This window comes from Oncorhynchus gorbuscha, linkage group LG20 (genome assembly GCF_021184085.1).
Source record: "Oncorhynchus gorbuscha isolate QuinsamMale2020 ecotype Even-year linkage group LG20, OgorEven_v1.0, whole genome shotgun sequence".
NCBI lineage: Eukaryota > Metazoa > Chordata > Actinopteri > Salmoniformes > Salmonidae > Oncorhynchus > Oncorhynchus gorbuscha.
The window spans coordinates 20,631,264-20,657,453 of NC_060192.1; the positions used below are offsets into that span (position 1 = coordinate 20,631,264).

The window sequence follows — 26,190 nt, forward strand, 5'->3', positions numbered from 1 at the left end:
TTACTCAATATTCTGGAAAAATACAGACAAATGTAACAAAGGCTGGGAATGTCAATACAATCAAACTAGCAAGAGCAATGATCACAAGTCAGCCATAACATGGCTAATAGGCTAGTATACGTATATTTATATACTTATGCAGCAAGTTAAAAACACTGAACCTAATGTTAGCTGGCTAGCTGCTAGGAGGATGTCATGTCATGCCATTGAGTGGTGAGTGACTGATTTTTCCCCTCATATCGTTTTTTGGTGGCTACACAGCTAGAGATTACAAGTGTCATTTTATTAGCTAGCAATAACTTAAACGACTATTATACAGTTAGCATATCTCTTGTGTTCGCAAATGCACTCTAGCTATCTACTCCGATTTCAGAGGACTCTGATCTGAGTGTGCCAGAGCGCAGAACAACTGATGAATTTACGAACGAGTAACACCTGCTGAATATTACTGGTGTCAGTAAACGTTGGCAAAAAAAAGTTATAGTTAGTCAAGAACAGCCTCACCAGCTCTGCTATGGCAAGTAAAATGGTCAGAGTGAGGTGTTCTCTCATTTGTGTCTGGACGTAGCGAGCTGGCAAGCTAGCCTACTTTATCCAGTTAGCTTGGGTGCTTGGTTGGGACAAGCATGCATTGGCAGGCGCACTGCAGAAGGACGAGGAGGACACAATTCCCCATCGTTTTCAGTGCAATTTTGACAGCCAAATAGCTGAAAAAGTTTGAGAAGGTTCATCTAATGCCTGTAAACACTCAGTCCAGTTCAAAGTGAATGATGGCAGGCCCGTGTGGCAAATGGCTTGTTTTTATAAAGGTCTATTGTAGCTCTGGTTGGCTATAGCGCACCAGTTTGCATAGACTCCGGTCCTGTACAAGACAAAAGGTTACAAAAAAAGAAGTTTTTTCCCCAATTGGTAGTAACAGTCTTGTCCCATCGCTGCAACTCCCGTACGGACTCGGGAGATGCGAAGGTCGAGAGCCGTGCGTCCTCCAAAACGCAATACAGCCAAGCTGCTTCTTGGCAGTGTTTGCTTAACCCGGAGGCCAGCCGTGTCAGCATACATTGCACACGGCCCGCCACAGGAGTCGCTAGAGCACAATGGGACAAGAACATCCCTGCCGGCCAAACCCTCCCAAATCAAATCAAATTGTATTTGTCACGTACACATGGTTAGCAGATGTTAATGCGAGTGTAGCGAAATGTTTGTGCTTCTAGTTCCGACAATGCAGTAATAACCAACAAGTAATCTAACTAACAATTCCAAAACTACTGTCTTATACACAGTGTAAGGGGATAAGGAATATGTACATAAGGATATATGAATGAGTGATGGTACAGAGCAGCATACAGTAGATGGTATCGAGTACAGTATATACATATGAGATGAGTGTGTAGACAAAGTAAACAAAGTGGCATAGTTAAAGTGGCTAGTGATACATGTATTACATAAGGATGCAGTCGATGATGTAGAGTACAGTATATACATATGCATATGAGATGAATAATGTAGGGTAAGTAACATTATATAAGGTAGCATTGTGGCTACCATTGTGGCTAGTGATATATTTACATCATTTCCCATCAATTCCCATTATTAAAATGGCTGGAGTTGGGTCAGTGTCAATGACAGTGTGTTGGCAGCAGCCACTCAATGTTAGTGGTGGCTGTTTAACAGTCTGATGGCCTTGAGATAGAAGCTGTTTTTCAGTCTCTCGGTCCCAGCTTTGATGCACCTGTACTGACCTCGCCTTCTGGATGATAGCGGGGTGAACAGGCAGTGGTTCGGGTGGTTGATGTCCTTGATGATCTTTATGGCCTTCCTGTAACAACGGGTGGTGTAGGTGTCCTGGAGGGCAGGTAGTTTGCCCCCGGTGATGCGTTGTGCAGTCCTCACTACCCTCTGGAGAGCCTTACGGTTGAGGGTGGAGCAGTTGCCGTACCAGGCGGTGATACAGCCCGCCAGGATGCTCTCGATTGTGCATCTGTAGAAGTTTGTGAGTGCTTTTGGTGACAAGCCGAATTTCTTCAGCCTCCTGAGGTTGAATAGGGGCTGCTGCGCCTTCTTCACGACGCTGTCAGTGTGAGTGGACCAATTCAGTTTGTCTGTGTTTGTTTGTTTGCTACCCTCTCCACTACTGTTCCATCGATGTGGATAGGGGGGAGTTCCCTCTGCTGTTTCCTGAAGTCCACAATCATCTCCTTAGTTTTGTTGACGTTGAGTGTGAGGTTATTTTCCTGACACCACACTCCGAGGGCCCTCACCTCCTCCCTGTAGGCCGTCTCGTCTTTGTTGGTAATCAAGCCTACCACTGTTGTGTCGTCCGCAAACTTGATGATTGAGTTGGAGGCGTGCGTGGCCACGCAGTCGTGGGTGAACAGAGAGTACAGGAGAGGGCTCAGAACGCACCCTTGTGGGGCCCCCGTGTTGAGGATCAGCGGGGAGGAGATGTTGTTGCCTACCCTCACCACCTGGGGGCGGCCCGTCAGGAAGTCCAGTACCCAGTTGCACAGGGCGGGGTCGAGGCCCAGGGTCTCGAGCTTGATGACGAGCTTGGAGGGTACTATGGTGTTGAATGCCGAGCTGTAGTCGATGAACAGCATTCTCACATAGGTATTTATTTTGTCCAGGTGGGTTAGGGCAGTGTGCAGTGTGGTTGAGATTGCATCGTCTGTGGACCTATTTGGGCGGTAAGCAAATTGGAGTGGATCTAGGGTGTCAGGTAGGGTGGAGGTGATATGGTCCTTGACTAGTCTCTCAAAGCACTTCATGATGACGGAAGTGAGTGCTACGGGGCGGTAGTCGTTTAGCTCAGTTACCTTAGCTTTCTTGGAAACAGGAACAATGGTGGCCCTCTTGAAGCGTGTGGGAACAGCAGACTGGTATAGGGATTGATTGAATATGTCCGTAAACACACCGGCCAACTGGTCTGCGCATGCTCTGAGGGCGCTGCGCAGACCAGCTGGGCCAATTGCGCACCACCCCATGGGTCTCCCGGTCGCGACCGGCTGCGACAGAGTCTGGACTTGAACCAGGATCTCTAGTGCATCAGACCACTACGCCACTCGGGAGGGCCCAAGACAGATGTTTTTATTCACTTTCATTTACTGCAGTGTCTATTAATTGTCCAAACGCACAGCCACTTTCCCACTCTATATTGCTATAGACTTTTGACAATTGCCCTAGTATAAATAATTCCCAAACATTCTAATGTCACGTTTACTCCCGCTCCCCCACTCTGGCACTCGTTGTCACCAGTTTTCTCATTATTACGCACATCTGTCACCATCGTTACGTGCACCTGCGCGTCATAAGGCTCACCTGGACTCCATCACCTTCCTGATTACCTCCCCTATATCTGTCACTCCCTTTGGTTCTTTCCTGAGGCGTTATTGATTCTGTTCATGTGTTTTATGTCTGTAAGCTATTCGTATGTCTTGTTTTTTTTCTGTTATTTATTAAATTCACTCCCTGTATTTGCTTCCCGACTCCTAGTGTACTCGTTACATCTAAGAATTTATGAAAATGTAAAAATGACCATATCTAAGTAGTCGCTTGTCAGATAATTGTGTCATATTCTTTAAGGGAGTGTTTATGAACAGATGATTTTTTGTAAGATTTCTTGCTGCTAGAATGCTGTCATTTCCACTCTAAATGCAACAAAGTTTCACACACATAAGGTATTTTCAAAGAGATGGCTAACAACAGCAAACGCGCTGCAATAAAAAACACAATTCCACTCACCCGGTGATGATCGTTTAAAACCAAATTCTTTAAATGGAGAAGCTAACAAATTAGCAACCATCCTCTTTGATAATGCCTGCTGCAGCCGCTGGCTCTATTTTCCTTCAGCATGCATTTATTCTGAATGTCTAAAGAATGCACGTTGTTCTGAAATCTGAACACAGAAATACTGGACATTTTAAACTCTTATTATGGTGGTGATTTGACAGAATAACAATCGTGGTCTTGAATTGGACTCGGTCTTGACTTGGTGTCACACCCCTTGTCCCCCTCCCGGCTGTCTTCTTCTTGACTCAATTTGCTTCAGTCTTGGTCTTGAATCGGTCTCACTTTATTTAGGTGGTCTCGAACACAACACTGCCAAATAGGTTATTGTTGAGTTGCGACTGTCTGTGAAAAGTATAAAGGACCAGCCAGGCATATTTCGCAATATTTCAAAATACAGACGCAGGAAACATAGTTTATAAAGTAAATGGCTATTGCTGTATAGAGCAGACTTTGAAAATACTCTGTAATTTAGATATCCAAATTCTAAACGTAATTGAGTGAACAGTAGGCTATAGACTATCTTATTGGCACCATCGGAGAGCATCGGCCATCCGGTGAATGTGAATATTCACTCTTTATCATTGTTGGATCAGTGACACTTCAAAGTTTGTTTTTGGACAATTAACTTCCTCCTCCAGGCTAGATGGACGTCATATTGTAGGCTATTTGTGTCTCCCCTTCTCGTAGGCCTATTATATTAATCAGACAACTTTGTTATTCATTGATCTGTTTGTCAGCAGAACAGGCAACTGTAATTTTTGTGGTATTAACCCTTTAACCGTATTCTCAGCCGACGGGTAGAGAATGTCTTGACGATGGATTTAGAAGTGGAAATGAAAAAATGATCTTGACTTGAATTTGATTGGTCAATTTCTCCAGCCTTCCTGCATTATAATGAACATAATGTGTATCCTTTTGGGTTGCTGCAGCTGTGGTACTGTGTTGTGGTACTGTGTTGTGGCACTCTTTGTCCACTGTAAAATAAGTCAAAATCAGTCACCAAAGATATGGGATTAAAGGCAGGAATTCCGTGTGTGAGGGATTAATTCTGCACCATTACTGTTAGTAAAGTCCTTGAAAGTAGGAATCTGAAGATAAATAGTTAAAAATGGAAAAATGCTCAAAAGCAATCATTTGGAAAATAATTTGCTCAACCAGGCAGTTGATATGTCAGGAAAAAAATATGTTTGACTTAAAATAGGGTCAATAACCTTTTTAATTAAAAATACTTATTTTGGTGAAAAATATAAATGAATTGTTGACAACTCAACATAAATTGGTTAAGACACATTTCATGGCCCATTGGGTCAATTAATCAATATTCAGACTTAAGTTTGCCTATAAAATAATGCCTATAATAGTAACATTGCACTATACACCAATTTAAAACACATTCATTTCAATGTCATTGAATATTCATGTTTGGACATACCAAATGACCATAATTGTTCAAATTGGACAACAGTCCTCATTTAACAATGCTTACATACCAATAAAAGCCATTACAGAAGACTTAAAGTAAGTTTTGTAATATAATACGGTATTGCTTTTCTCCTCTCAACTGATTGGTAGAGCTGTTATTTCCAAAAGAAACATTAAGTTGAAAATAAAATAACAATTGGAAGTTCTTATTTGAGTTGTTAGTAATATGAATTTGAGGTGAAATCATGTTTTTCAAGAATAAAAAGATTCTGCTAATATCTACAGTCATATAAACAGTGTAGTAGAATTGCATGAGATGTGTTTATAAAAGGCCCAATTTTTCCCATGCATAGTAAGGAGAAGAAATGTATCTGATATAGCCTACTCTACGCCACTACACACTCAGCCAGGCATTGAACGGTCTTTCTTGCAAACAGTGATTGACTTCTATTATTAGCCTAAATTAGGACTATTCAGTCTACTCATCACTTTAGGAATAACGTTAGTAGGCTCTTACATCAGTCTGCAAATGCGATGATGCATGGAATGCTTTATTATGAAGGTGCATTTTATGGTGAAAATTCACATCCCCGACTTCAAATTCACGTGCCTCTTTCTTCTCTTTTTCTACCCCTCTGTCAGTGTGTTTGGCTGAAAGTGAACTGTCTGCTTTCTGTATTGTATCTGTCGACTACAGTATATGACAGATGTCTCAATTCTGTCATGGGCATCCCTTTCATGAATCACTGTACCTCAGCATATGAGACAACATCTTGTCTACATCCACCTCTTATTTTCTGTCACATTAATCACAGTTATATTGTGTCTTTGATGGGCTAGGTTTGCCAAGCTGTTGCTGCGGTTACCAGCCCTGCGTTCCATTGGTCTGAAGTGTCTGGAGCACCTGTTCTTTTTCAAGCTCATCGGGGACACGCCCATCGACACCTTCCTCATGGAGATGCTAGAGGCGCCCCACCAAATGACATAACTGCAGGCGGGGCGTCGCCCATGTTCCCCTCGCCCCCTCCGCCTCTAACCCCTCTGGATACGGAGGGTGGTCCTGCAAACCACTCCCCCTCGAGAGATTATGTGACATCATTGGATCTAGAGAAGTCCCCCTCTTTGATGTTTCAAAAAACAAGTTCAATGTCCATGGGTCTGGTTTATACAGTGTGTATATATATATATATATATATATATATATATATATATATATATATATATATATATATATATATATATATATATATATATATATGAACTCATGAGATGAATTGAAAGACAACAATGGACTGGTGATGAAATGGACCAAGGGGAAAGGAAGTGTTTTAAGCCATTGTTTTGTAATGTGAAACAACAACCAAGAAGATCAGGTGTTGAAGGTAGGTCTGTTTGCAGGTGTATTTTGAATTGTGGCGGTTTCATCAGCAGCGTAGGTTTTGGGAGAATCGTGTTTTGGACTTGTTGAAGAGAGCCGGGACTGCATGGGCTCTCCCTGGCTCTGTTCGGAAGCGTCTCACTTTCAGGACCAACTTAAGGGAGATTGGTCCATTTGCAGGGGGGAGGAACGAGGCAAGGTCTTGTCCGGTCCAATTCGTTCAGGTGCTGTGGAGTTTAATCCGGTCAGGTCCGGTTGGGTCTGTTTTGAGGTGTACTGTATGTGTTTTGGGAGAGAAGGACTCAAGAGGTGGGAACATGCAGATGAACAGTGCTCCACTCAGGTCCCTCAACCCAAACTCAGCCACTTCTCCATGTCTCCTTATTCTATTAGCACTGTGTGAACATGAGAGGATGGATGCTACGTCGCTACGTCGCTACATCGGTCTAGTTTCAGAGGCTCAGATAGCTTTAGTGACTGATTGGAGTGAACGCCTGCAGTGTGGCCTCTTAGGCCCAGAGCTGGGTGACCTTCATGTGGCCTGAAAAAGCTTATCTCTGGCTACTCATTCTGTTGTACTGTACTGACATTAGGGGCAGTGTGAATCTGGATTCACCCTCACATAAGCCCTATACTACATGTGCATTGCTGCGTGCTCTGGAAGGTTGGCACAGGAAGGCAAGGAAAGCAAACGGATGAGTTCTCATCGCTCTACAACAAGCATTGTTCCTTTTTCCTGTTAAGGTGACAGCAAAATTACGAAGAACAGGACAAATGGTTTGTAGGGAAATACTGTCAACTGAACGTTTTAAAGTGATGCCACGACTTTGTCATGTCATGTGTCCCTCCACCTCTGAGACCATTCGTTTCTGCTCCTTCTGTGAATTACAACACACCATAATCAACCTCCACACAGCAACTAAGCATGCTGTTCCTCACAGTGTAACCTAGCTTTAGAATGGCCTTTGACCTGTACAGGATATTTCAAAAGTATTGATGGAATTTGTAAAAAATATATATATTTTGCAAAATTTGCAATTACCTCTGTTTTCATCCCTCAAACTCTCAGTTCTCTACCCCCCCCCCCCCTCCCGCCCTGTCAAACAGCCCCATGTCAAACAGTTCATGGGAGAAGTGCTTCAATGCAGTCATGTTTATGGTGAGATGTTCTCTTATTTGGATTGTGGAGCCCATGCTCCTCCATTGCAAACTCTGGCCCATCCACTCTGACAGGAGGATGTAGGCCTGGTGAAGAAACAGAGACCCTTGCCTGCTCCACTGCCCAGCCTCCCCTCACCCTCAGAGGAATCCACACCCTGCACTTCTCTGGACAACCCAGTTTCATTTAAGTCAAACTGAAATGTTAAATATGTAACATTATGTATAAATCTGCTATATGCCCATATTGCGCATTTTGTTCTTTCTATGCTGCAGCTGCTGCATAACTATGCATCAAGCATTTCACCAAAGATTGTCCAGACATAGTGCGGTTTCGTTGTTATTATAAAGGGGTGGTTAAACCCTGTCCCGAAGGACAGCAGACTGCTTTGGATTAACCTTCAACTCTAGCAGAGCTCCAGGACCAAGTTCATCAGCCCCACATGATAGCAGACTAGAGAGACTTAAACAGAGGGGTTGACCAGTGAGAATAGGGAACTTGGTGGCTGTAGGAGAGCTGTGACTTCCCCCTAATGGAAGAGATGCACAACTGCTACATTACTTGAATTTTGTACAAGTATTTAATCAGAAAAGGCACTTTTTCATGACATTGTCAATATTCATTTTCCTCTTTGGTCAGACAAAACCTCAATTGAATAAGTAGCAATTAACCACAGCAGGATTGATTGACAAGTCCTTAGTCCAAATCTAGTTCATGTATTTTAGTGAGGTGGATGAATTTTCATTAGGTCTTATTTCAAACTATTCAGGAAACAGAGAAATGACTGCCGTGTTCAGGCCAATTCTGTCGATACAGTATTTTTATCTGGTCTAAATGGTAATTGTCAGTCAGGAAAAAACTACTGAAAATGAATTGGCTCATTGTTCAAATGATTCCAACTTAAAGCACTAGTAGAGGTAGTTCTCTGGAACATGAGGTCAAATCAGACTGGCACCCCAAATAAAAGTTCAGAAAAATAACCACATTTTGATGATTAATCCAACTTTTTAAAAATGTACACCTAATCTCCTCTCCTGCATATGATGTCTCCTTTTCTGAGCTTGATTGGGTTCATGTGATTTAAGCCCCAGGTATATATATAGTGTATGTAAAAGCCATACTCAGATGTGCAAGCTCACTCCCTCCTGCAGGAAATGGACTGATATGATTACTTAGGTAGAATAAATAGCTTAGAAAAATGCTTTATAAACCATAAAGCTCTATTTTGTCTATATGTATATGTGTATATATTTATAAATATATATATAAATCCCTTCCATACATTTGTCCAGTCAATTTTAGCAAGAGGGAGACAACTATTTCAGTTGAAACTATTCTGAGCCAGGACAGATTCCACCGTGTTATACGCAGTAGTTTTTTGGTGTAAAAAAAAATGTAATCTGAGTTCTACCTTGATTCTCTAAAAGTCAACCAGCAGAATACCAGCAGCTCAAAGCCCTAAGAGGTCCCTTGCCAGCTAACAGCAGTTATATATGGGACCTGAAAACAGCAAAAAACCTGGTTAATACACTCAAAATACACAAAAAGCCCTCCAAAATGGATTGTTGCTAAGCTACTTGTACATTCAACAATGTTATCAGGAGATGCTGACCTCATGACACGATCACTGCTTTCTTTGTTCCATAAACAGTAAAAAGTAAATGGGGAAAAAAACACAAAAAAATATATATTTTTGTACAAATGTAATTTCATCCCTTGCTTATGTACTCTGTTCCCCCCCCCCCTTTTCCTCGTGTGGGCTGTTGTATACATTGTTTTGAGTTAATGTTGATTTGAAATGGGGCAGGAAAAAAAATCTGACCATGTATGGTCAGGGTGAGGAGCGGTTGGCAATGACACCCTGATAACTGTCATCTATACTTTGTGCCTTTTTTGGCCTATCGTTACAAGATGGGATTGTCCTCTTTTAGATCGTTTCTTTTTAGGGGAGATGGGAAAAAAAGCATCTGTTCTTTGTGGGTTGTTATCGGATGTTCTTTCATGGAAAGAAAAAAATAAAACACATCTCAAATGAAACTTTCTTGATGCTCCTCGTCTTTGTGCTGTACTCTCTCCTAATAGGATATTACATTTACTGTCCTCAGTCAAAAGGTTACAGGGACGTTGTTGAGAAAGTGCCACTGACAACCACATTTTGTACATCTTAAAAAAAAAAAAAAAGCTTTTTATTAAGTCACAAGTTATAGCTGTCAAATGCAAATACATATTCACAAAATCCAGATTGACTAAACGCATATACAGAATTTCATGCAGCCCTTGATACCACTGCAGTGATAAGATAATCCAGAAAACAGGAGAAAGCAGGAAAAATGACCATTTGGGGAATGAACTACTAGCTGTTAAGACAAAGATAAAGAGAACGATACAGAAAGACAGCTAAAATATTACTTGTCTAACAAACAATACATATGTTGTAGTAATACAGTATGTACAGAATGGAGAGCACAAAATAAACAGGTATTTGGTCACTGCTATGAAATCACCACCAAGTTGTGTTAAATGTAATGACAGCCAGACACGGAGTTAGTACCAACTGAACGACAATGGACTGGAAAGCATCTCCAAATTAAATATTCTAAAATAATCATTCAAATGAAAAACAGCCTCTTTAGCTTTCATTTCTTTCTTCACAAACATTACTTTGAATTATTACCTTCTGGAGTATAGCAGGATTGACTTGAAACCAGTAAATGCACTGACAGTACAGGTAAGTGCACCTTCGATGTAGGCTCTTGTCGATATACTTCACAACCCACCAACCATCTCACTGACTTGTCACGGTCCCATTTACATCCCATGTGAATTCTAAAAAGCATCAGTTGAGCTCCAACACTAATGTACAGAATCAGAATACATCTTGTAAAATGGAGAAGTGAGTTCAAAACAAGGCAGTGCTTGCTGTTTCAGAGCATAGTGTCAATATCAAACTAGAGAAACTGTCAGTTGAGTGACTTGTAGTGAAGTGGTTGAGGAAAATGCTGTTAACACTACAAACTCCTTGAAATAGACTATATGCCTCTGGAGGAAAACTCCCAACATGGCTATGGAAATACCCCTGATGAGGACAGACAACCTTGTAACCCTCCTTCAACACCTTTCGAGCTTTGAACAGATTCCTTTATAATAAACAGAACATAAAACCAATCTCAGGTGCTGCCATGCATGAGACTTTATGTTTCAAAGCCTATTGGTACTGACTGTTTAATTACCAATATTGGAAATATGACAGTTACCACTTATCTTTCAGCCTGGTTTTAGAGCCATCTGTGCTATCATGTCAACTCCATGTTTGGCAAGACAGTACAAACCAATCTGGGTCCTGGCTACTAATCTACTATATTCTAATGAGACTTACAGTTGGTCAAAGTGAGATGTCAGAGACCAATGAAACAGTCCATTACTCTGAAGGGGAAGAACACCTGACATGGGGGATAGGAGTACTTACTGGAGGCCAATACAATCTGGCTTGATTGGTAAGATATAAGATCAAAACGTGTATCAATACTAAGACACCTACAGAGATTAAATCATGAGATACCATATGACTGACTACTTTCCTCATGAAGGACAAAAGTTGATTCTCGTATTTCAATTGAAACACAAACATCCAGCTCAGAGTAACAGTAAGGCAGAGATGGTAGAGCATGTAAGGGCACAAGCAAGACCAAGTAGAGGGTTGTGGTGGTTTGGTTGGGGTTTGCTCTGGTTTTGGAGGAAGGGAAGGTATGTGGTTGTGGTGATGTTCTGAACTTGCATTCATTTTGTTCTTCCAGTTGAGGCTCAGTCCTCAAAGCATTCGGGCCCAGATTTCTCAGCAGAAAGTCCTCTTTTCCTCAAATGAAAAGTAAAAAATAAAATGAAAATAAAATAAGCATGGATGCAGGATGCAGAGGCTTAACAGTCGCTCCTCCACAGTTTGATAGTTTTGTCGTTTTCTAGCGCCGCAGACGCAATGATGTTCTCTGTGGGGTGGCAGGCAGTAGAAATCACCACATCTAGACACAGAGGATGGGAGGGAAAAGAGAAAAGCAGAATTAAACAAATATATTGTGAGTAACAGTGTGTTCAAACAGTGAGATGGCCACCATGTATTTTCACCACAAAGTAAAAGTAATCTGTTTCATCAAGCTCTTGCCACGACTCTCCTCTACCTGTATGACCCTGTAGTTTCTGTACGATCTCCTTGGTCTGCAAGTTCCAGATGTACACCATGTTGTCCTCCGACCCGGAGACAATCCACTGTGGGATGCAGAGCATAAGGAAGAGAAGGACACTTCAGAAGAAGCTATGGGTAAAAGCATACAAGTCATCTTCTTGAAAATCTATTTCTAAACATGCATGCAAGAGGGGATGGGTTTACCTTTCCACCTGTGACAGAGAAATTAGCAAATATGCAGTACTTCTCGTTTTTGTGGCCGGTGTATGTTTTCAAGCACTGGAATGAGAGGGGAAAACGTATTGAAAAGAACATGTAGAGAATTGAAACATTTCAATCAAGAGTATTCCTATGTTTGGATCAAATTGCAACAAGAGTGAGACATCTGACATACACTATATATATACACAAAAGGATGTGGACCACTTTTCAAATGAGTGGATTTAGCCATTTCAGCCACACCGGTTGCTGACAGGTTTATAAAATCGAGCACACAGCCATGCAATCTCCAAAAACAAACACTGGCAGTAGAATGGCCTTACTGAAGAGCTCAGTGACTTTCAAAGTGGCACCGTAATAGGATGGCACCTTTTCAACAAGTCAGTTCGGCAAATTTCTGCTCCGCCTAGAGCTGCCCCGGTCAAATGTAAGTACTGTTATTGTGAAGTGGAAACAACTAGGAGCAACAGCAGCTCAGCCGTGAACTGGTAGGCCAGACAAGCTCACAGAACAGGACCGCCAAGTGCTGAAGGGCGTAAACATGGTCTGTCCTCGGTTGCAACATCTCAATACAGAGTTTCAAACTGCAGAGTTCCAAACTTCCTCTGGAAGAAATGTCAGCACAATAACTGTTCGTCGGGAGCTTCATTAAATGGGTTTCCATGGCCAAGCAGCCGCACACAAGCCTAAGATCAGCATGCGCAATGCCAAGCGTCGGCTGGAGTGGTGTAAAGCTTGCCGCCATTGGACTCTGGAAACTCAGCATGCTTCACCATCTGTCAGTCTGACGGACAAATTTGGGTTTGACGGATGCCAGAAGAACGCTACCTGCCCCAACGCAGACCCAACTGTAAAGTTTGGTGGAAGAGACAATGCTTTGGGGCTCTTTTTCATGGTTCGGGCTAGGCCCCTTAGTTCCAATGAAGGAAAATCTTAACGCTACAGCAATGACATTCTAGACAATTCTGTGCTTCCAACTAGGTGGCAACAGTTTGGGGAAGGGCCTTTTCTGTTTCAGCATGACAATGCCTCCATGCACAAAGCAAGGTCCAGAGGAACGTGACTGGCCTGCACAGAGACCTCAACTCCATCGAACAACGTTGGGATGGGGGGGCAACTCCATATTAATGGCAAGGATTTTGGGATGAGAAGTTCGACAAGCAGGTGTCCACATACTTTTGTCCATGTAGTGCATCTTACCTTTCCTTTGCTGTAGTCCCAAAGCTTCAGGGTGCTGAAAAACAAAAACAAACCACTGTTAGAAGACAGAATCCCAAAATAAACAATAGTGAATCATTCATTTGCATCTATGAGTGATGAAGAAGCCTTTCTTTATAGATTTGCTTGAGCATTCCTTCCCATTGAAATGAAACTCCTTGGTCTAGTGGTACTGGACAGTGTAATAGGTCCCCCTACTGGTGCAATACTGCATGACAAGACTGTGGTACTGCACATGTCACAGCCTACTACATTTGAGGGAAAGTGACAGTGCTCTACAGTCTAATACTCACTTGTCCAATGTGGCAGCCAGAATGTATTTGCCGTTTGGTGAGAACTTCACAAATGACACGGGGGGGTTGTCATCATCTGCACAAGACAGAAAAATTAAGAATTTACTCCCAGAAAAATACTATAAAATGTGATATTTCCTATGACACAGATGAGACAATTCTGGCTGGTGAAGTTACCAATTAGTGTTTTCAGACACTGTCCTGATGCGGTGTCCCAGATCCGGCTATGGACAGACAAGAGATAAACATGTTCAGTTTCATACATTTCTCCACCAATATCACAATTGATATAATGATTTAATACATTCAAATAATACTCCTCATAACATTCCTCATATTTATGTTACATTGGCCATCATATGAACTCAGATGTTCTCCCAGGTCTTCAAGTTACTCTTACAGGCATTTTGTGAGTCAATATCTTTGCCAAGTACATTCAACAAAACAGGAGAAAAAGTGTTCATTTCCCTCACCAGAGGCCATCGTAGCTGCTGGACACAATCAGTGAGCCATCTCTGTTGAAATGGACCTGTACGGCAATATAGATCAGAGATCTACTCACACTTACCAGAGGGTGTGATAATCAACTACTACATGCTCATAAGCAGAAAACCTATTATATGAAGTTGAATGTTTATAAGATTCATATAAAGGTGTCCCCGTGCACAGATGGGTGCAGTACTTACAGCAGAGACGGGGTCGGAGTGGGCCGGCAAGGTCTTCAAGCATTTGCCAGTTTTTACATCCCATATCCGCACGCTCTCGTCAAACTAGAAGAGAACAATTCATGTAGCACACAACTATGCAACAAATATTCAGGACTCCTTGATGGAAATCAGGGTTAGCAATAACATTGTCTATGTAAACATATACAATAAGAATTCTGCATTAGTGTATTAGTAGGTAGGACTCACCGATCCAGACACGATGAGATTAGACTGGGGGTTGAAGTTGCAGCAGAAGACATAGTTGCTGTGGCCTTTCAACGTCTTCAAGCATTTACCCTGCAATAAGGAAAGGATTGGGTTTAAATTAAACATGTTCACGGTATGAGCTCATTATGGCCGATCGAGCATCCACGGCATAGAGGGCCCCCGAATCAGCGATTATGACGTATTTGCAGAGGAAGCTGTTAGAGCAATGACATGCTAGCTGTTCCGGGAGAGACTTCCAGTTATTCTAACGCTAGATAGCATGGGCTCGCGAAACCACCCCCAACTTCCCTCACACTGGACGCAGAGACATACAAATGGTATCCAGGAGTTCATCTGACTCTGGGGAAAGAGAACGTCTCACACTACCCCTTTATTGACGGCATGACGTGGGTGAAAAATGAATCCGTAGGCGGTGTACATTTTTATCATGTGAAGAGAGCCTTCAAAATGTTAATCTCGTCTTTGTGTCATAAATAATCCTTGGTTCCTGCCTGTGCTTGGTAAAGATATGAGAGGAGAGAGGGCGACATGACCCCCCCCCCCCCCCCCCCCCCCCCTAGGACCATCTGGCAGAACACCCAGAATATGTTAAATAAATTAATATAGGAGACAGTGCCAGACACATGCAGGAACTAACCCTATGAACCATGCCCATGTTTTAAAAAAATCGTACAATGTGGTTTTCTGGATTTTTATTTTAGATTCCGTCTCTCACAGTTGAAGTGTACCTATGATAAAACTTACAGACCTCTACATGCTTTGTAAGTAGAAAAACCTGCAAAATCGGCAGTGTATCAAATACTTGTTTCCCCCCATTGTATATATATACACATTTGTTTAAATAATTAAGCCAGGCCTCGAACCATCCCGTTCTGAGCTAATGACCCATCATTTTACATCAACAAACATTCTAATAAATGGATTTCATATACAGTGCCTTCAATATCTGCAAATTCATTTCCATCAATATGGCTGTTTATCGTTTACTTTATGTAGCAGTAAGCGATAATGATAACTGTCTTCTGGGTAGACAAAGACTTTCTCCAAAACCTTCTCTATTAAATGTTACCAGAAAAGTAGGCTTACCTGGAATAATTCAATCATTTTTATCAATCTGATGGGCTTTTGGTCTGTCATGCCATATGCAGCAGCAAAAACATCACTTGACCAGCACAATCCTCTCGCACTTAATTTTCTATTTTTTTCCCCCAGACATCAAAAACGTTCTTCTGATGTGATGTAAGCATCGATATGGACTCAGAACACGCCATATCTATTGTTTCTATATAAATAATTGTAATTGAGAGTGAAAAACTTTTTTTTTTAATTATACAGAAAACGTGTCTATTTGAGAGCCAGGAAAACAATTGAGCGGCTTGCAACATGTTTGAAATTGTAAAAGGAGCTCCCATGCTAGAAAAGGTTGGAGACCCCTGCCTTAGAATATGCTCTTTCCAGTAGGTAATATACATTTAAAACGCCTGACCGGCATGAACCTGGCTTTTTGGTAAGCTCCATTCCAGGGAGAATTTACTTTAAAAAGAGATATTACAAATGTAAATAGATACGACACCAAAATAACGCTCTCTGCGCTTCCAGTGTTAAACTGACGCAAACCAATTCTCCATTGTGGGACAAAGTGAAATACTTCCAGTACTATATTTCGGAGGAAAAAAAAACTACCCATCCTTCCTCTCTTACCGAGCTGACGTCCCAGATCTTTAGAGTCTTGTCATCAGATGCTGAAACAAGTAGGTTGGAATCTGAGGACCAGGCGACATCCGAGATACCCTGCAGATGAGAAGTGAAAGATCAACTTGGTTAGTCACACGAAAAGCACTCGCAGCAGTGAAAGAAATAGAGAATACTTTCAAGGCACTGTACATAATCACTACAAATAGTATAATGGAAACTTGAACTCACAAGTTTGTGTCCCGATATTGTTTTCTCAAACTTTCCATCGTAAGCTCCCCAAATTTTGATCAGTTTGTCAGCAGCTGTAAAACATATATTTCAAGGCAGGGTACTTTAGCCTTTTCAACTGAAATATAGTTTTATCATGCAAGATTATCAGATCATTTACATTGAAAAGACATTGTATTTAAAGCAGAGATCTGCGACTGGAGAAATAGCACCACTGGCTGCCCCAGGTGCATTTGTTATTGTTTTGAGTAAATGTGAATACAAGCCTGGTAGTAAAAAATGCACCGTAGTACATTTTCTGCTGTTCTGTCGCTCTTGCAATAATGTGCAATGATATTCGGTGTTTGAAGTAACGTCTTTGTTTTAATATTGCAAACGGACGTGGCAGTTTCGCTGCTATGGATCGCATCTTTAATGACATTTTATTGTAACAACTTGTGCATGCACCTATCAGGCTTAATAGTAATATTCAGTAGACCTACTGTTGTAAGAGCACCTAAAGCACTCATTATAAACTTACATGAACTGGCAAGCCACTCTCCACTGGGACTGAACTTGACAGACGAAACTGCTTTTGTGTGGCCGGCTAATGTGAATTTCAGGGTGTAGTTAGGCTTGACGGGTGCTGACTAAATAGGGGAAGAAAACAAACAAAACCACATTGGAACCAGAAAGCAATTCCGTTAATATCTGTAGATGCATTTAAGGCAATTTTCATTAAAAAAAGGATTTGACACAATGAAAATAGCAGAGACACAGGACAACATATATATTTGGCTATTATATATTTTCAAGTATCAAGTGACAGGCTGTTAATCAACACAGGCCACAACGAACCAATGGGGTAGTAGCCTATCTGTACATCTCCAATGTAAAATATAGCTGCAAGCAGCAACGCCAGGGTTCAAGCTTTGGCCCCACCGCATAGAGTACCACTGTATGAGTCATAATACCCATAAAACCAAGCGGTCAAAGAGCGAAATGCTTCCAATTGTTTTTAAAATATTTTTTTAAATATTTTATTTTGCATTTTCCAATTACGAACATTCAAAACAAAAGTGAAAAGATATTAGACAACGATAGGACAAAGTGACAGTAACAGACGAACGTAACAAAAATAAATGATAATTATAGTTATATAAACAAACATACAATAATAAAAAATAAAAATAAATGTATATATAAAAATAAAAAAATAACGAGACATTGGATCACCTGCCGTAGGAACATTATGTGAGGATTATATATAGATTCAATCAATGAGATGTGGGGGGAGATTCTCCATATAGTCAATAAAAGGTTGCCAGATTCTGTAAAATGTCTTTAACTTATTCCCCAAGCAGTAAGTGATTTTCTCCAAAGGGATACAACTATTAACTTCCGAAAGCCACATTGCAACTGGCAGGGAGGAATCCAATTTCCATTTCAAGGCAATACATTTCTTGGCAATCGCTAGCAATATTTCTGTTAGCTTTATAGTATGGCTTTGCCTAAGATTGGTGTTAGTAAAGTTACCCAGTAGACAGATCTCCGGGTTTCTGTTAAATGACTTAAATGTAAATGTAAATGTAAAGGGAATGCAACCCCGTGAATTGAGGATATGGTATCGCATACCCCCTGCCAGAAACCGTGTAGTTTTGAACACTGCCAAGTGGAATGGAGGAATGTTCCTTCATCTGAGCCACATCTAAAACATAGGGAGGAGATGTCTGAGTTGAACCTGTGCAGTCTAGATGGGGTGATATAGAGCTGATGGAGGAAATTAAACTTGATCAGTCTGTATCTGGAGTTCAATGTGGATGTAACCCCATCCCTGCATAGGTCACTCCATAGATCCTCATCAAGATCAATACCCAGATCTCTCTCCCATCTAAGTCGGGATTTATCTAGCCCAGGCAGTGTTAGTCCTGACATAAGAGCATTGTAAACACAGGAAATGGTCTTGAACAGTGGTTGGTCTGCGTGGCAGAGTTGTTCAATAGGTGACATCTTAGGTAGGTTCCATTGTCCCTTGAAAGTCACCCTAATAAAGTTTCGTAGTTGTAGGTAGCTAAAGAAGTCCCTGTTAGGCAAGTGGTATTTCTGTTTCAGCTGATCAAAAGACATAAGAACTCCCTCCTCGTAACAATGTTCCAGAAGAGTGATCCCTTTATCAGACCATGGTCTAAAGTTACTATTCTGGAAAAACATAGGGATCAATCTATTGTTCCATAAAGGGGTTTTAGGGGAAAGGAATCCCCCTCGTCCGAACAGCTCATGCAGTTTGCACCATGCCAGGACAGGATGTATGATTAAAGGGGTGTCTGTGATGGTTTTTATAGATTTTCTGTCCCATTTGTAAAACAAATCTGCCCCAGTGTCATCATTTACCTCAAGCTTTTCAATGTTCAACCATGAGGGAGAGGGACCATTGTCAAACCTCTGAGCCAGAAACCTAGACTGTGCAGCACAGTAGTACATTCTAAAATTGGGGAGGTTTAAGCCCCCTTGACTGTAATTAAGGGTCAGTTTATCCAGGCCAACCCTAGGGGTTTTGCCGTGCCAGATAAACCGTCTGGTCAGCTTGTCGAGCGAGGAAAAAAATGCTGCGAGAACAGGGATAGGGAGAGATGAAACAGATATAGAAACCTGGGCAGGACATTCATTTTAATTACATTACCTCTCACTCTACTGGGTAGAGTCAAGTCCATCCATTTACAAAGGTCAACCTCCACCTTTTGCAACAAACTGGCCAGATTGAGTTCATAGAGGTTGTTCAGATTACCATCCACCATTATGCCCAAATATGCGAAGCCCATAGGCGACCATCTAAAAGGAAACTTGTGCTTGATGGTATGATGGTCAAAGACAGACAACGGTAAGATTTCGCTTTTATCGAGATTGACCTTATATCCAGAGAAAGAACTATAACACTGTAGTAGGATCTGCAAGTGAGATAGGGAGTGTTCTGGGTTTGTTAGGAATAAGATAAGGTCGTCCGCAAAGAGTGATAATTTATGGGTATGGGGGCCCACCTCAAAGCCATGTATGTCAGGGCACGTTCTAATAGCCTCAGCCAACGGTTCGATGGCGAGGGCAAAGAGGTGGGGGCTAATTGGGCAACCTTGTCTGTTCCCCCTATAAAGAGGGAAAGAGGAGGAAGTAATCCCATTGGTAGTAATCCTAGCTTTAGGAGATTTGTAGAGTGATTTTATCAAATTTACAAACACGGTACCTAAACCAAACTTTTCCAAGACGCGAAAGAGGTATGGCCATTCAACCCTATCAAAGGCCTTTTCAGCGTCGAGGGAGACTGCGACACCAGGTATTTTGTTTTTGTTAGCAAGGTGAATTATATCAAAGAACCTTCTGAGATTATTGGAGGACAATCTATTAATTATTAAGCCAGTCTGATCTGGGTTGACCAACAGGGGAAGACATGACTCCAGTCTCTTAGATAGCATCTTGGTGACCAGTTTACAATCTGTGTTAAGGAGAGAGATTGGTCTATAGGAGGCGCACTTTAGCGGGTTTTTCCCTTTCTTGTGGATTACAGTAATCACTGCTTGAGAGAAGGACTCTGGAAAGCAGTTGTCTTCTCTGGCTTTTTTAAGTACCTCCATAAGGTAGGGGACCAACAGCTCCCTAAATTCTTTATAGAACTCTGGAGGGAAGCCATCCTCCCCAGGAGATTTATTAGAAGGTAAGGATTTAATGGCCTCCAACAATTCAGGGACTGAGAAGTGTTCACTCAGGCGCTCGCTGTCTTCCCCTGACAGGCATGGGAGGTTGAGAGAGGAGAGAAAGGCGTCTATCTCTGATAGATCACCGCTTGATTGGGAAGTGTAGAGGTCTTCATAGTATTTCTTAAAAGTATTATTAATTTCAGTAGGGTCGAAAGATCTCTTTAGTGAGAGTTGCTATGGCATTAATTGTCTTCTTACTTTCCTCTGCTTTCAGTTGCCATGCCAATACTTTGTGAGCTTTCTCTCCAAGCTCATAATAACGCTGTTTTGATTTAGTGATGGCCCTCTCAGCTTGATATGTGTTCAGAATATTATATTTAAGTTTTTTATTTACCAAAAGCCTGTATAGATCTTTAGTCGGGCCCCTTTGGTAGGTTTTCTCTAGATCGGAGATTTCAGATTCAAGAGCACTCAGTTCCGCACCGTGTTTTTTCTTCAGCCCTTTAGTATAGGAAATTATCTGTCCCCTCAGGTAGGCCTTCAATGTGTCCCAAAGAATGAAGCTGTCAGGAACAGAGGGTTTGTTTGTCAAAGTAAAAATATTGATCTGCTCTTTGATGAATGCACAAAATTCAGATTGCTTTAGAAGTGTAGAATTTAGTCTCCATCTATATGCTCCATTTACCTTGGTAGGAATGGAGATTGATAATACCAGAGGAGAATGGTCACTGAGCAATCTGGGGAGATACTCGACATCCAACACTCTATGAAACAGTTGTGTCGAAAGTAAAAAGTTATCTATGCGTGTGTCTTGTGTGGGTGTGAATAAAAAGAGTAGACCCTATCCTGTGGGTGCAACTGTCTCCAGATGTCTAGTAAATTGAGATCTTTCATGAATGACATGGTGAGCTTGCCGGCTTTGGTAAGAAGTGAGAGTTTATCAGAAGACCTATCAAGAACTGTATCTAAGCAAAAATTAAAATCTCCTCCAACCAGTAGCCATCCTGGTGGTGCTTGAGCAACCTGAAGGAAGACATTCTGAATAAACATATGGTCATCAAAGTTAGGAGCATAAATATTCAATAGGGTCCAAGACTCTAAAAACATATGCCCCTGCACCAAAACAAACCTGCCAGAGGGATCAGAGATGGTGTTGTTGACACAGAAGGGGATGTGTCTACTTATCAAAATTGCAGTTCCTTGCTTTGGAGTTAAAAGAGGATGCAAAAACTTGTCCTACCCATTCCCTCTTCAATTTCTTGTGTTCACTGGCTGTAAGATGTGTTTCTTATAAAAACACAATGTCAGCCTTTAATTTCTTAAGGTATGTATAGACTCTTTTCCTTTTAAACGGGCTGTTAAGACCTTTTACGTTGAATGTGACATATTTTAGTGGATTAAGCATAGGTTGGGTTTCAAATATGTAACTGAATAGAAATCTATCATATGCAGATAATTAGGAAATGTTTCAACTTTGGTTTGAGCACAAAAGTGACCTGTGTGTCTCTTTAAGAAGGAAACAATAAACATAGAAAAAAGGAAGAAAAAAATAAAAATCCCACCCACCCCGATTGTCAGACAAGAACAACAGTCCCAACAATCAAACATGAAGTCACTTGTAGAGATACGTTGCTGCTCGCTTTCCATCTTGCTCTTACTAGCTAAACCTTGGCGTAAACCAAAACCTGCGAGCTCTCTAAATTGAAAACAAACGTTGTGAATAGATATTTATGGCTGAATATTTACTGCCCACGGTAAGGGCTGCTTGAGTCTCTTTACGAAAGATTAACACAAATGAGGGGGAAAGCAGTGGGCCTAAACCCACTTATTGCTTCGCCAAGTAGATATGGACTAAACTAAAATATACTCTCCTGTATATGTAATAGAACTCACCCCGGGAAGATACGGTTAGTTGAAAATGTACAAATCAATTAAAGTGACCGGGAGATACCAGCAGTTCAATCCGGATAAGAGAAAACAAACAAACTGCATTTTATCCCCCAGAGAGACCGTCCTGGCTCAGACTCAGACGTTGCTCAGTTCTTTGAGAAAAGTGTGCACTTCTCCCGGTGTGTTGAAGAGATGGCTTCGGCCTTTGTACTCAACTTTCATCCGCGCAGGGTGGATGAGGTAGCCGGTGATGTTCTTCTCCTTCAGTGCTTTGGCGGCAGGTCTGAACTGCTTGCGGCGTCTGGCGAGGTCCACGCTCATATCCGGGAAAAGGCTGACCCTCTTCCCATCGATGGCGATGTCCCCTTTGGCTCTTGCAAGTTGCAGTATCTTCTCTGTCTTGGAAACGGAGGAACCTGATCAGGACGGCTCGTGGGGGCTCATCTGGCCGAGGTTTCGGCGCTGATGTTCTGTGGGCGCGTTCGATTTCCAGCGGCTTGGTGAAGTTGGTTATGCCTAGGACCTCCGGGATCCATTGAGTGGCCCTCGCTGTCCTCTTTCAATCCCACCACATGGATATTACTACGTCTACTCTGGTTCTCCATCTGATCTACTTTGTTTTTGAGGTAGGCATTGTCCTTTTGCAGTTGTGTCAAGACCTGGTCATGTCTAGCAATGGTATCTTCAACTGTGCTAATGCGCAGCTCTGTCTCAGTCGTTCTCAAAAGGAGATCATTCATGGAGGATTTCACGTCGTCAATGGAAAAATGGAGTTCAGCCGATTTCTTATCGATTTTCAGAGAAAGACCTCTGTTACCATCCTGAATTTCCCGGAGGAGAGGAGCCAGCATGTCGGCAGGCTCGCAAGAGGCTGCTGAGAGCAACAGTCTGGAACTGTCGTCTGAGTTATGAGGGCTAATGCTAATCTTGCTAGCTGTAGCGTTATCGTTATCTTGGGAATCAACAATGTTTTGTTCGTCCTTCTTGCCTCTCGGTCGGAGGTCCATGGCTCTTTGGGAAGGTAAGTACTTGACAATTTATCAGCCGATGTTAGAATATTGTTTCAACGTTGTTATTTAGGTAAAAATAGAATAACTTTGAAGAGCTCGGTTTGTCAACGTCTGCTCAGCTCCGCGGCATCACATGACCTGTCGCTTCCAATTGTTTTAACACCATAAATTTTTCCCCATTGGAAATTTTGTAAACAATTCAAATATGGGCTGTGTTTCGTGTAGGATTACCCTGGCATGACGTTTTCATAACTGTATAAATCTCTCCAGCTCTCGGACAAGGTGACTTTATCAATATATTCGCCTGTATTTACTCCCCAAAAATGAAATGCTAATTAGCTGTTAATGTGGATATCATAAAGAACTATAAATGCCATGATCTCGACGAGACTGCCAAATCAAGGCAAAGGTAAGAATCTTGGGATTAACTATCATATGTTAGCCAAATGTAGTAATGAATAGTTTTAAATTGACAATACCTGTTAGCAAAGGTGTCAGCTAGAGATGGCATGCAGGAGCTTGCAGGGATTTGTAGTTTAGTTATGATGTCTACTTTGATTTTAATTAGCATTTTCGATTCAGAGTAAACAGGGCCAAATATATTGATGAAAGTCACCTTGTCCGAGAGATTTATATGGTTATCAAAACAACACGCCAGGGTAAGCCTACACGAAACAGTCCTTATTTTAAGTGTTTTTAAAATCCCCTATGGGAAAAAGGAATGGTGGAAAAACGATTGGAACCATTTCCCCGTTCGATCGCTAGATGTAATGGGTATTATGACACCTCCACTGTGGGGCTATATGGTGCAACCTTGGTCCATAGACGCAATGTATCAACTTTTGTGCAGATCGATCATTCGGTGCTAGTAGCACTTTAAGTTCAAAATGCTAAATGACAGTTTATTAGGGAATCCCTAATAAATACAAACACAAAATGGCGGAATATCCATCATGACAGACCTTATGGGGCCATTGAGGCAAATTTGTTCCTTGTGAGGAGAGGGACCAATGTACTAAATTTCAGGAGTCTATTTCAAACAAGGTGAGGGATCTGAGCTTTCAAAGTTTGCATTCTCAATCGTTTGTTATAGCTCCACCACGTGGCAAATTGACTCTTTGCTAAGCCTCGCCCAATAATGTTGGGTAACGTTTAAATCGCTACATTGAGTTTAAAAAAATACATGTTATGTTTAAATGGCTAAATAATTTAACAGTGCACCAAGAGTACTTGCTACTGTGATTCCTGACATGCAGAGCCTCTTGGGAGTATTTTTCTAATCCGAAATAAAACTTTTGTTACATTGTTTGTTAGATCATTGTTTGTTAGCTAGCTCTCGGTCTCATTGACCACCAAAAGTTGCTAACGCTAGCTAGCCACTTAATCAGTTGTTTTCTAAAGATGTATGTTTGCTAATATAGCAATGTTATGAATACAACTAGAAGACATCAGGATATGATTTGAGAGCACAAACATTAGTTATCTCCAAAAGCGGTTGACTGCATGCTGACAGTGAATTCAGAGACTAGCTACACCAGAAACATGATTTTACCAGGTTCCTGTGAAGTAATGACAGTCCACCACAACATACCCAAGAGTATACTGATTAGCAAGGGGTCGTCTGTGTTGAATTTCATTGTGTATTAGAAACACAGATTCAGATCATTGTGAGGAGATCTTACCAATGGTTAAATGGGGAATTGGGCTTCCAGGGATAATGTCTGAGGTTGCAACAGTAACCAATGGGGGTGGGCTTAGAGAAGGATCAGCTGGCATGGCATTGAATAAGAGGGTGTGGCCCTTGGACCTTAACAATCATCCTAGGCCTTACCATCTCAAGGGAATTAGCTTTTTATCACAAAATTGACAGGGGGGAAAAGAAGAATAATCAACCCCAAATAAAATAGTGTTTCACCAGGCTTTGCTGCTTGGACCCATAGAAACATCAGTCGTATTAGGTCTAGCTTGAACCCATACCTTGCTCTGGCTGGCAGATGCAGATGATGTTTTAGTGGCCTCCGTTTCTGGTTTCTTCTCCTCTGTTGCCATGGCGATAGTGATGGAGCTGAGGGGGCAGGGGGATCAGTTAGTGAAAGCATGCTGGACAACCAGTCTACAAATGAGGAATGCAATTAGAAAGCAATGTTAATATATTATGTTAAGATGATGATAATGTCAAGTGAAATGCAACGATAGGAAATTGTATAGGTCCAACACAAGACCAATGTAAGTTGCTACCCTGACAGTTAGGTTCACGTTAGCCTGTAGATGAACATTACAATATTGGATATGATATTGAAACCTAGGTAGTTATGTTAGTAATGTAAATTACCACCACATAAACTAGCTAGCTTCATATCCAGTCATGGCTGGCACCGTGTAGCTTAGCTTAGTAGTTAGTTAGCTTGCATGGTGAAATAGTAAAGATAGCTAGGTCTATGCTAGCAAGCTAGCTAGCTAACTGCCATTGCAAGTAAACAAATGACCATGAGTTAGCAAGCTAGCCTAACATTAACCGCAGTTGTGGAAGCTAACGTTCAATAGCCCCACTATGGACAGACGCAGGGCCTGTCTTTCTAGCTAGCTAATGTTGTTTGCGAACACTCGTATGTCTTGTTGGTGATAATGGTTTTAATCAAGGTATTGTATGAATCCTACCCGTCGAAAGATAAACTAGTTAATATGCCTAGCTAGTAAATGTGCGTTATTGCATATGTAATGTAAACTCTGCTAGCTAACGTTAGCTAATCCATTCAAACAAAACAATCAGGGATACTCACGGTAAGGCCCGATGTTAAACTGTAATTGCTCGGCCAACTATTTTCATTTAGGCACAAATCTGATCAACTGCACGAATATATTTAGCCTATAAATACGGTTGAATATATTTTCTCCCTAACTGATCAAGGGAAAATAAATCAAGGGCCAGTTCGTTTTAGTTTTGCCAGAGCTCAAGCGAGGAATGTGGTAGTAAAGACACCCATTGCGCATGTGTGATTCTTCAAGAGCGCACAGTCAGAGAGGAAGGGAAGAGCCCAACTCGGCGGATAATCGGTTTCCCTCCAGCAGGTGACGTTTTTTCGTTGTTTCGCCCACCAAGCAATGAGTTTTTGTT

The 26,190-nt window shown here is 41.6% G+C and overlaps 2 protein-coding genes across 6 annotated transcripts in view; one reads left to right on the forward strand and one right to left on the reverse strand.

Annotated features, from left to right (window-relative positions):
• rxraa (retinoid X receptor, alpha a) overlaps nucleotides 1–6,376 on the forward strand; it is a 161,948-nt gene extending 155,572 nt beyond the window's left edge. For all 5 annotated transcript variants that reach the window (XM_046317406.1, XM_046317408.1, XM_046317407.1 and 2 more), the window contains exon 11: nucleotides 6,049–6,376. In XM_046317406.1, the coding sequence (XP_046173362.1) occupies nucleotides 6,049–6,196 (148 nt within the window). In that variant the 3' untranslated portion in view covers nucleotides 6,197–6,376. The remainder of the gene's footprint in view (nucleotides 1–6,048) is intronic.
• A 3,533-nt stretch (nucleotides 6,377–9,909) lies between these two features.
• On the reverse strand, nucleotides 9,910–26,079 carry LOC124007104 (WD repeat-containing protein 5). Its single transcript, XM_046317412.1, has 14 exons — nucleotides 25,856–26,079; nucleotides 25,053–25,140; nucleotides 17,031–17,139; nucleotides 16,511–16,584; nucleotides 16,289–16,378; nucleotides 14,567–14,656; nucleotides 14,339–14,422; nucleotides 14,126–14,181; nucleotides 13,830–13,876; nucleotides 13,653–13,728; nucleotides 13,342–13,375; nucleotides 12,127–12,201; nucleotides 11,918–12,005; nucleotides 9,910–11,761 (listed from the first exon to the last, which is right to left on the reverse strand). The coding sequence occupies exons 2-14, from the start codon at nucleotides 25,122–25,124 to the stop codon at nucleotides 11,661–11,663; spliced, it is 996 nt and encodes a 331-aa protein (XP_046173368.1). The 5' UTR covers nucleotides 25,125–25,140; nucleotides 25,856–26,079; the 3' UTR covers nucleotides 9,910–11,660.
• Nucleotides 26,080–26,190: the final 111 nt, after the last annotated feature.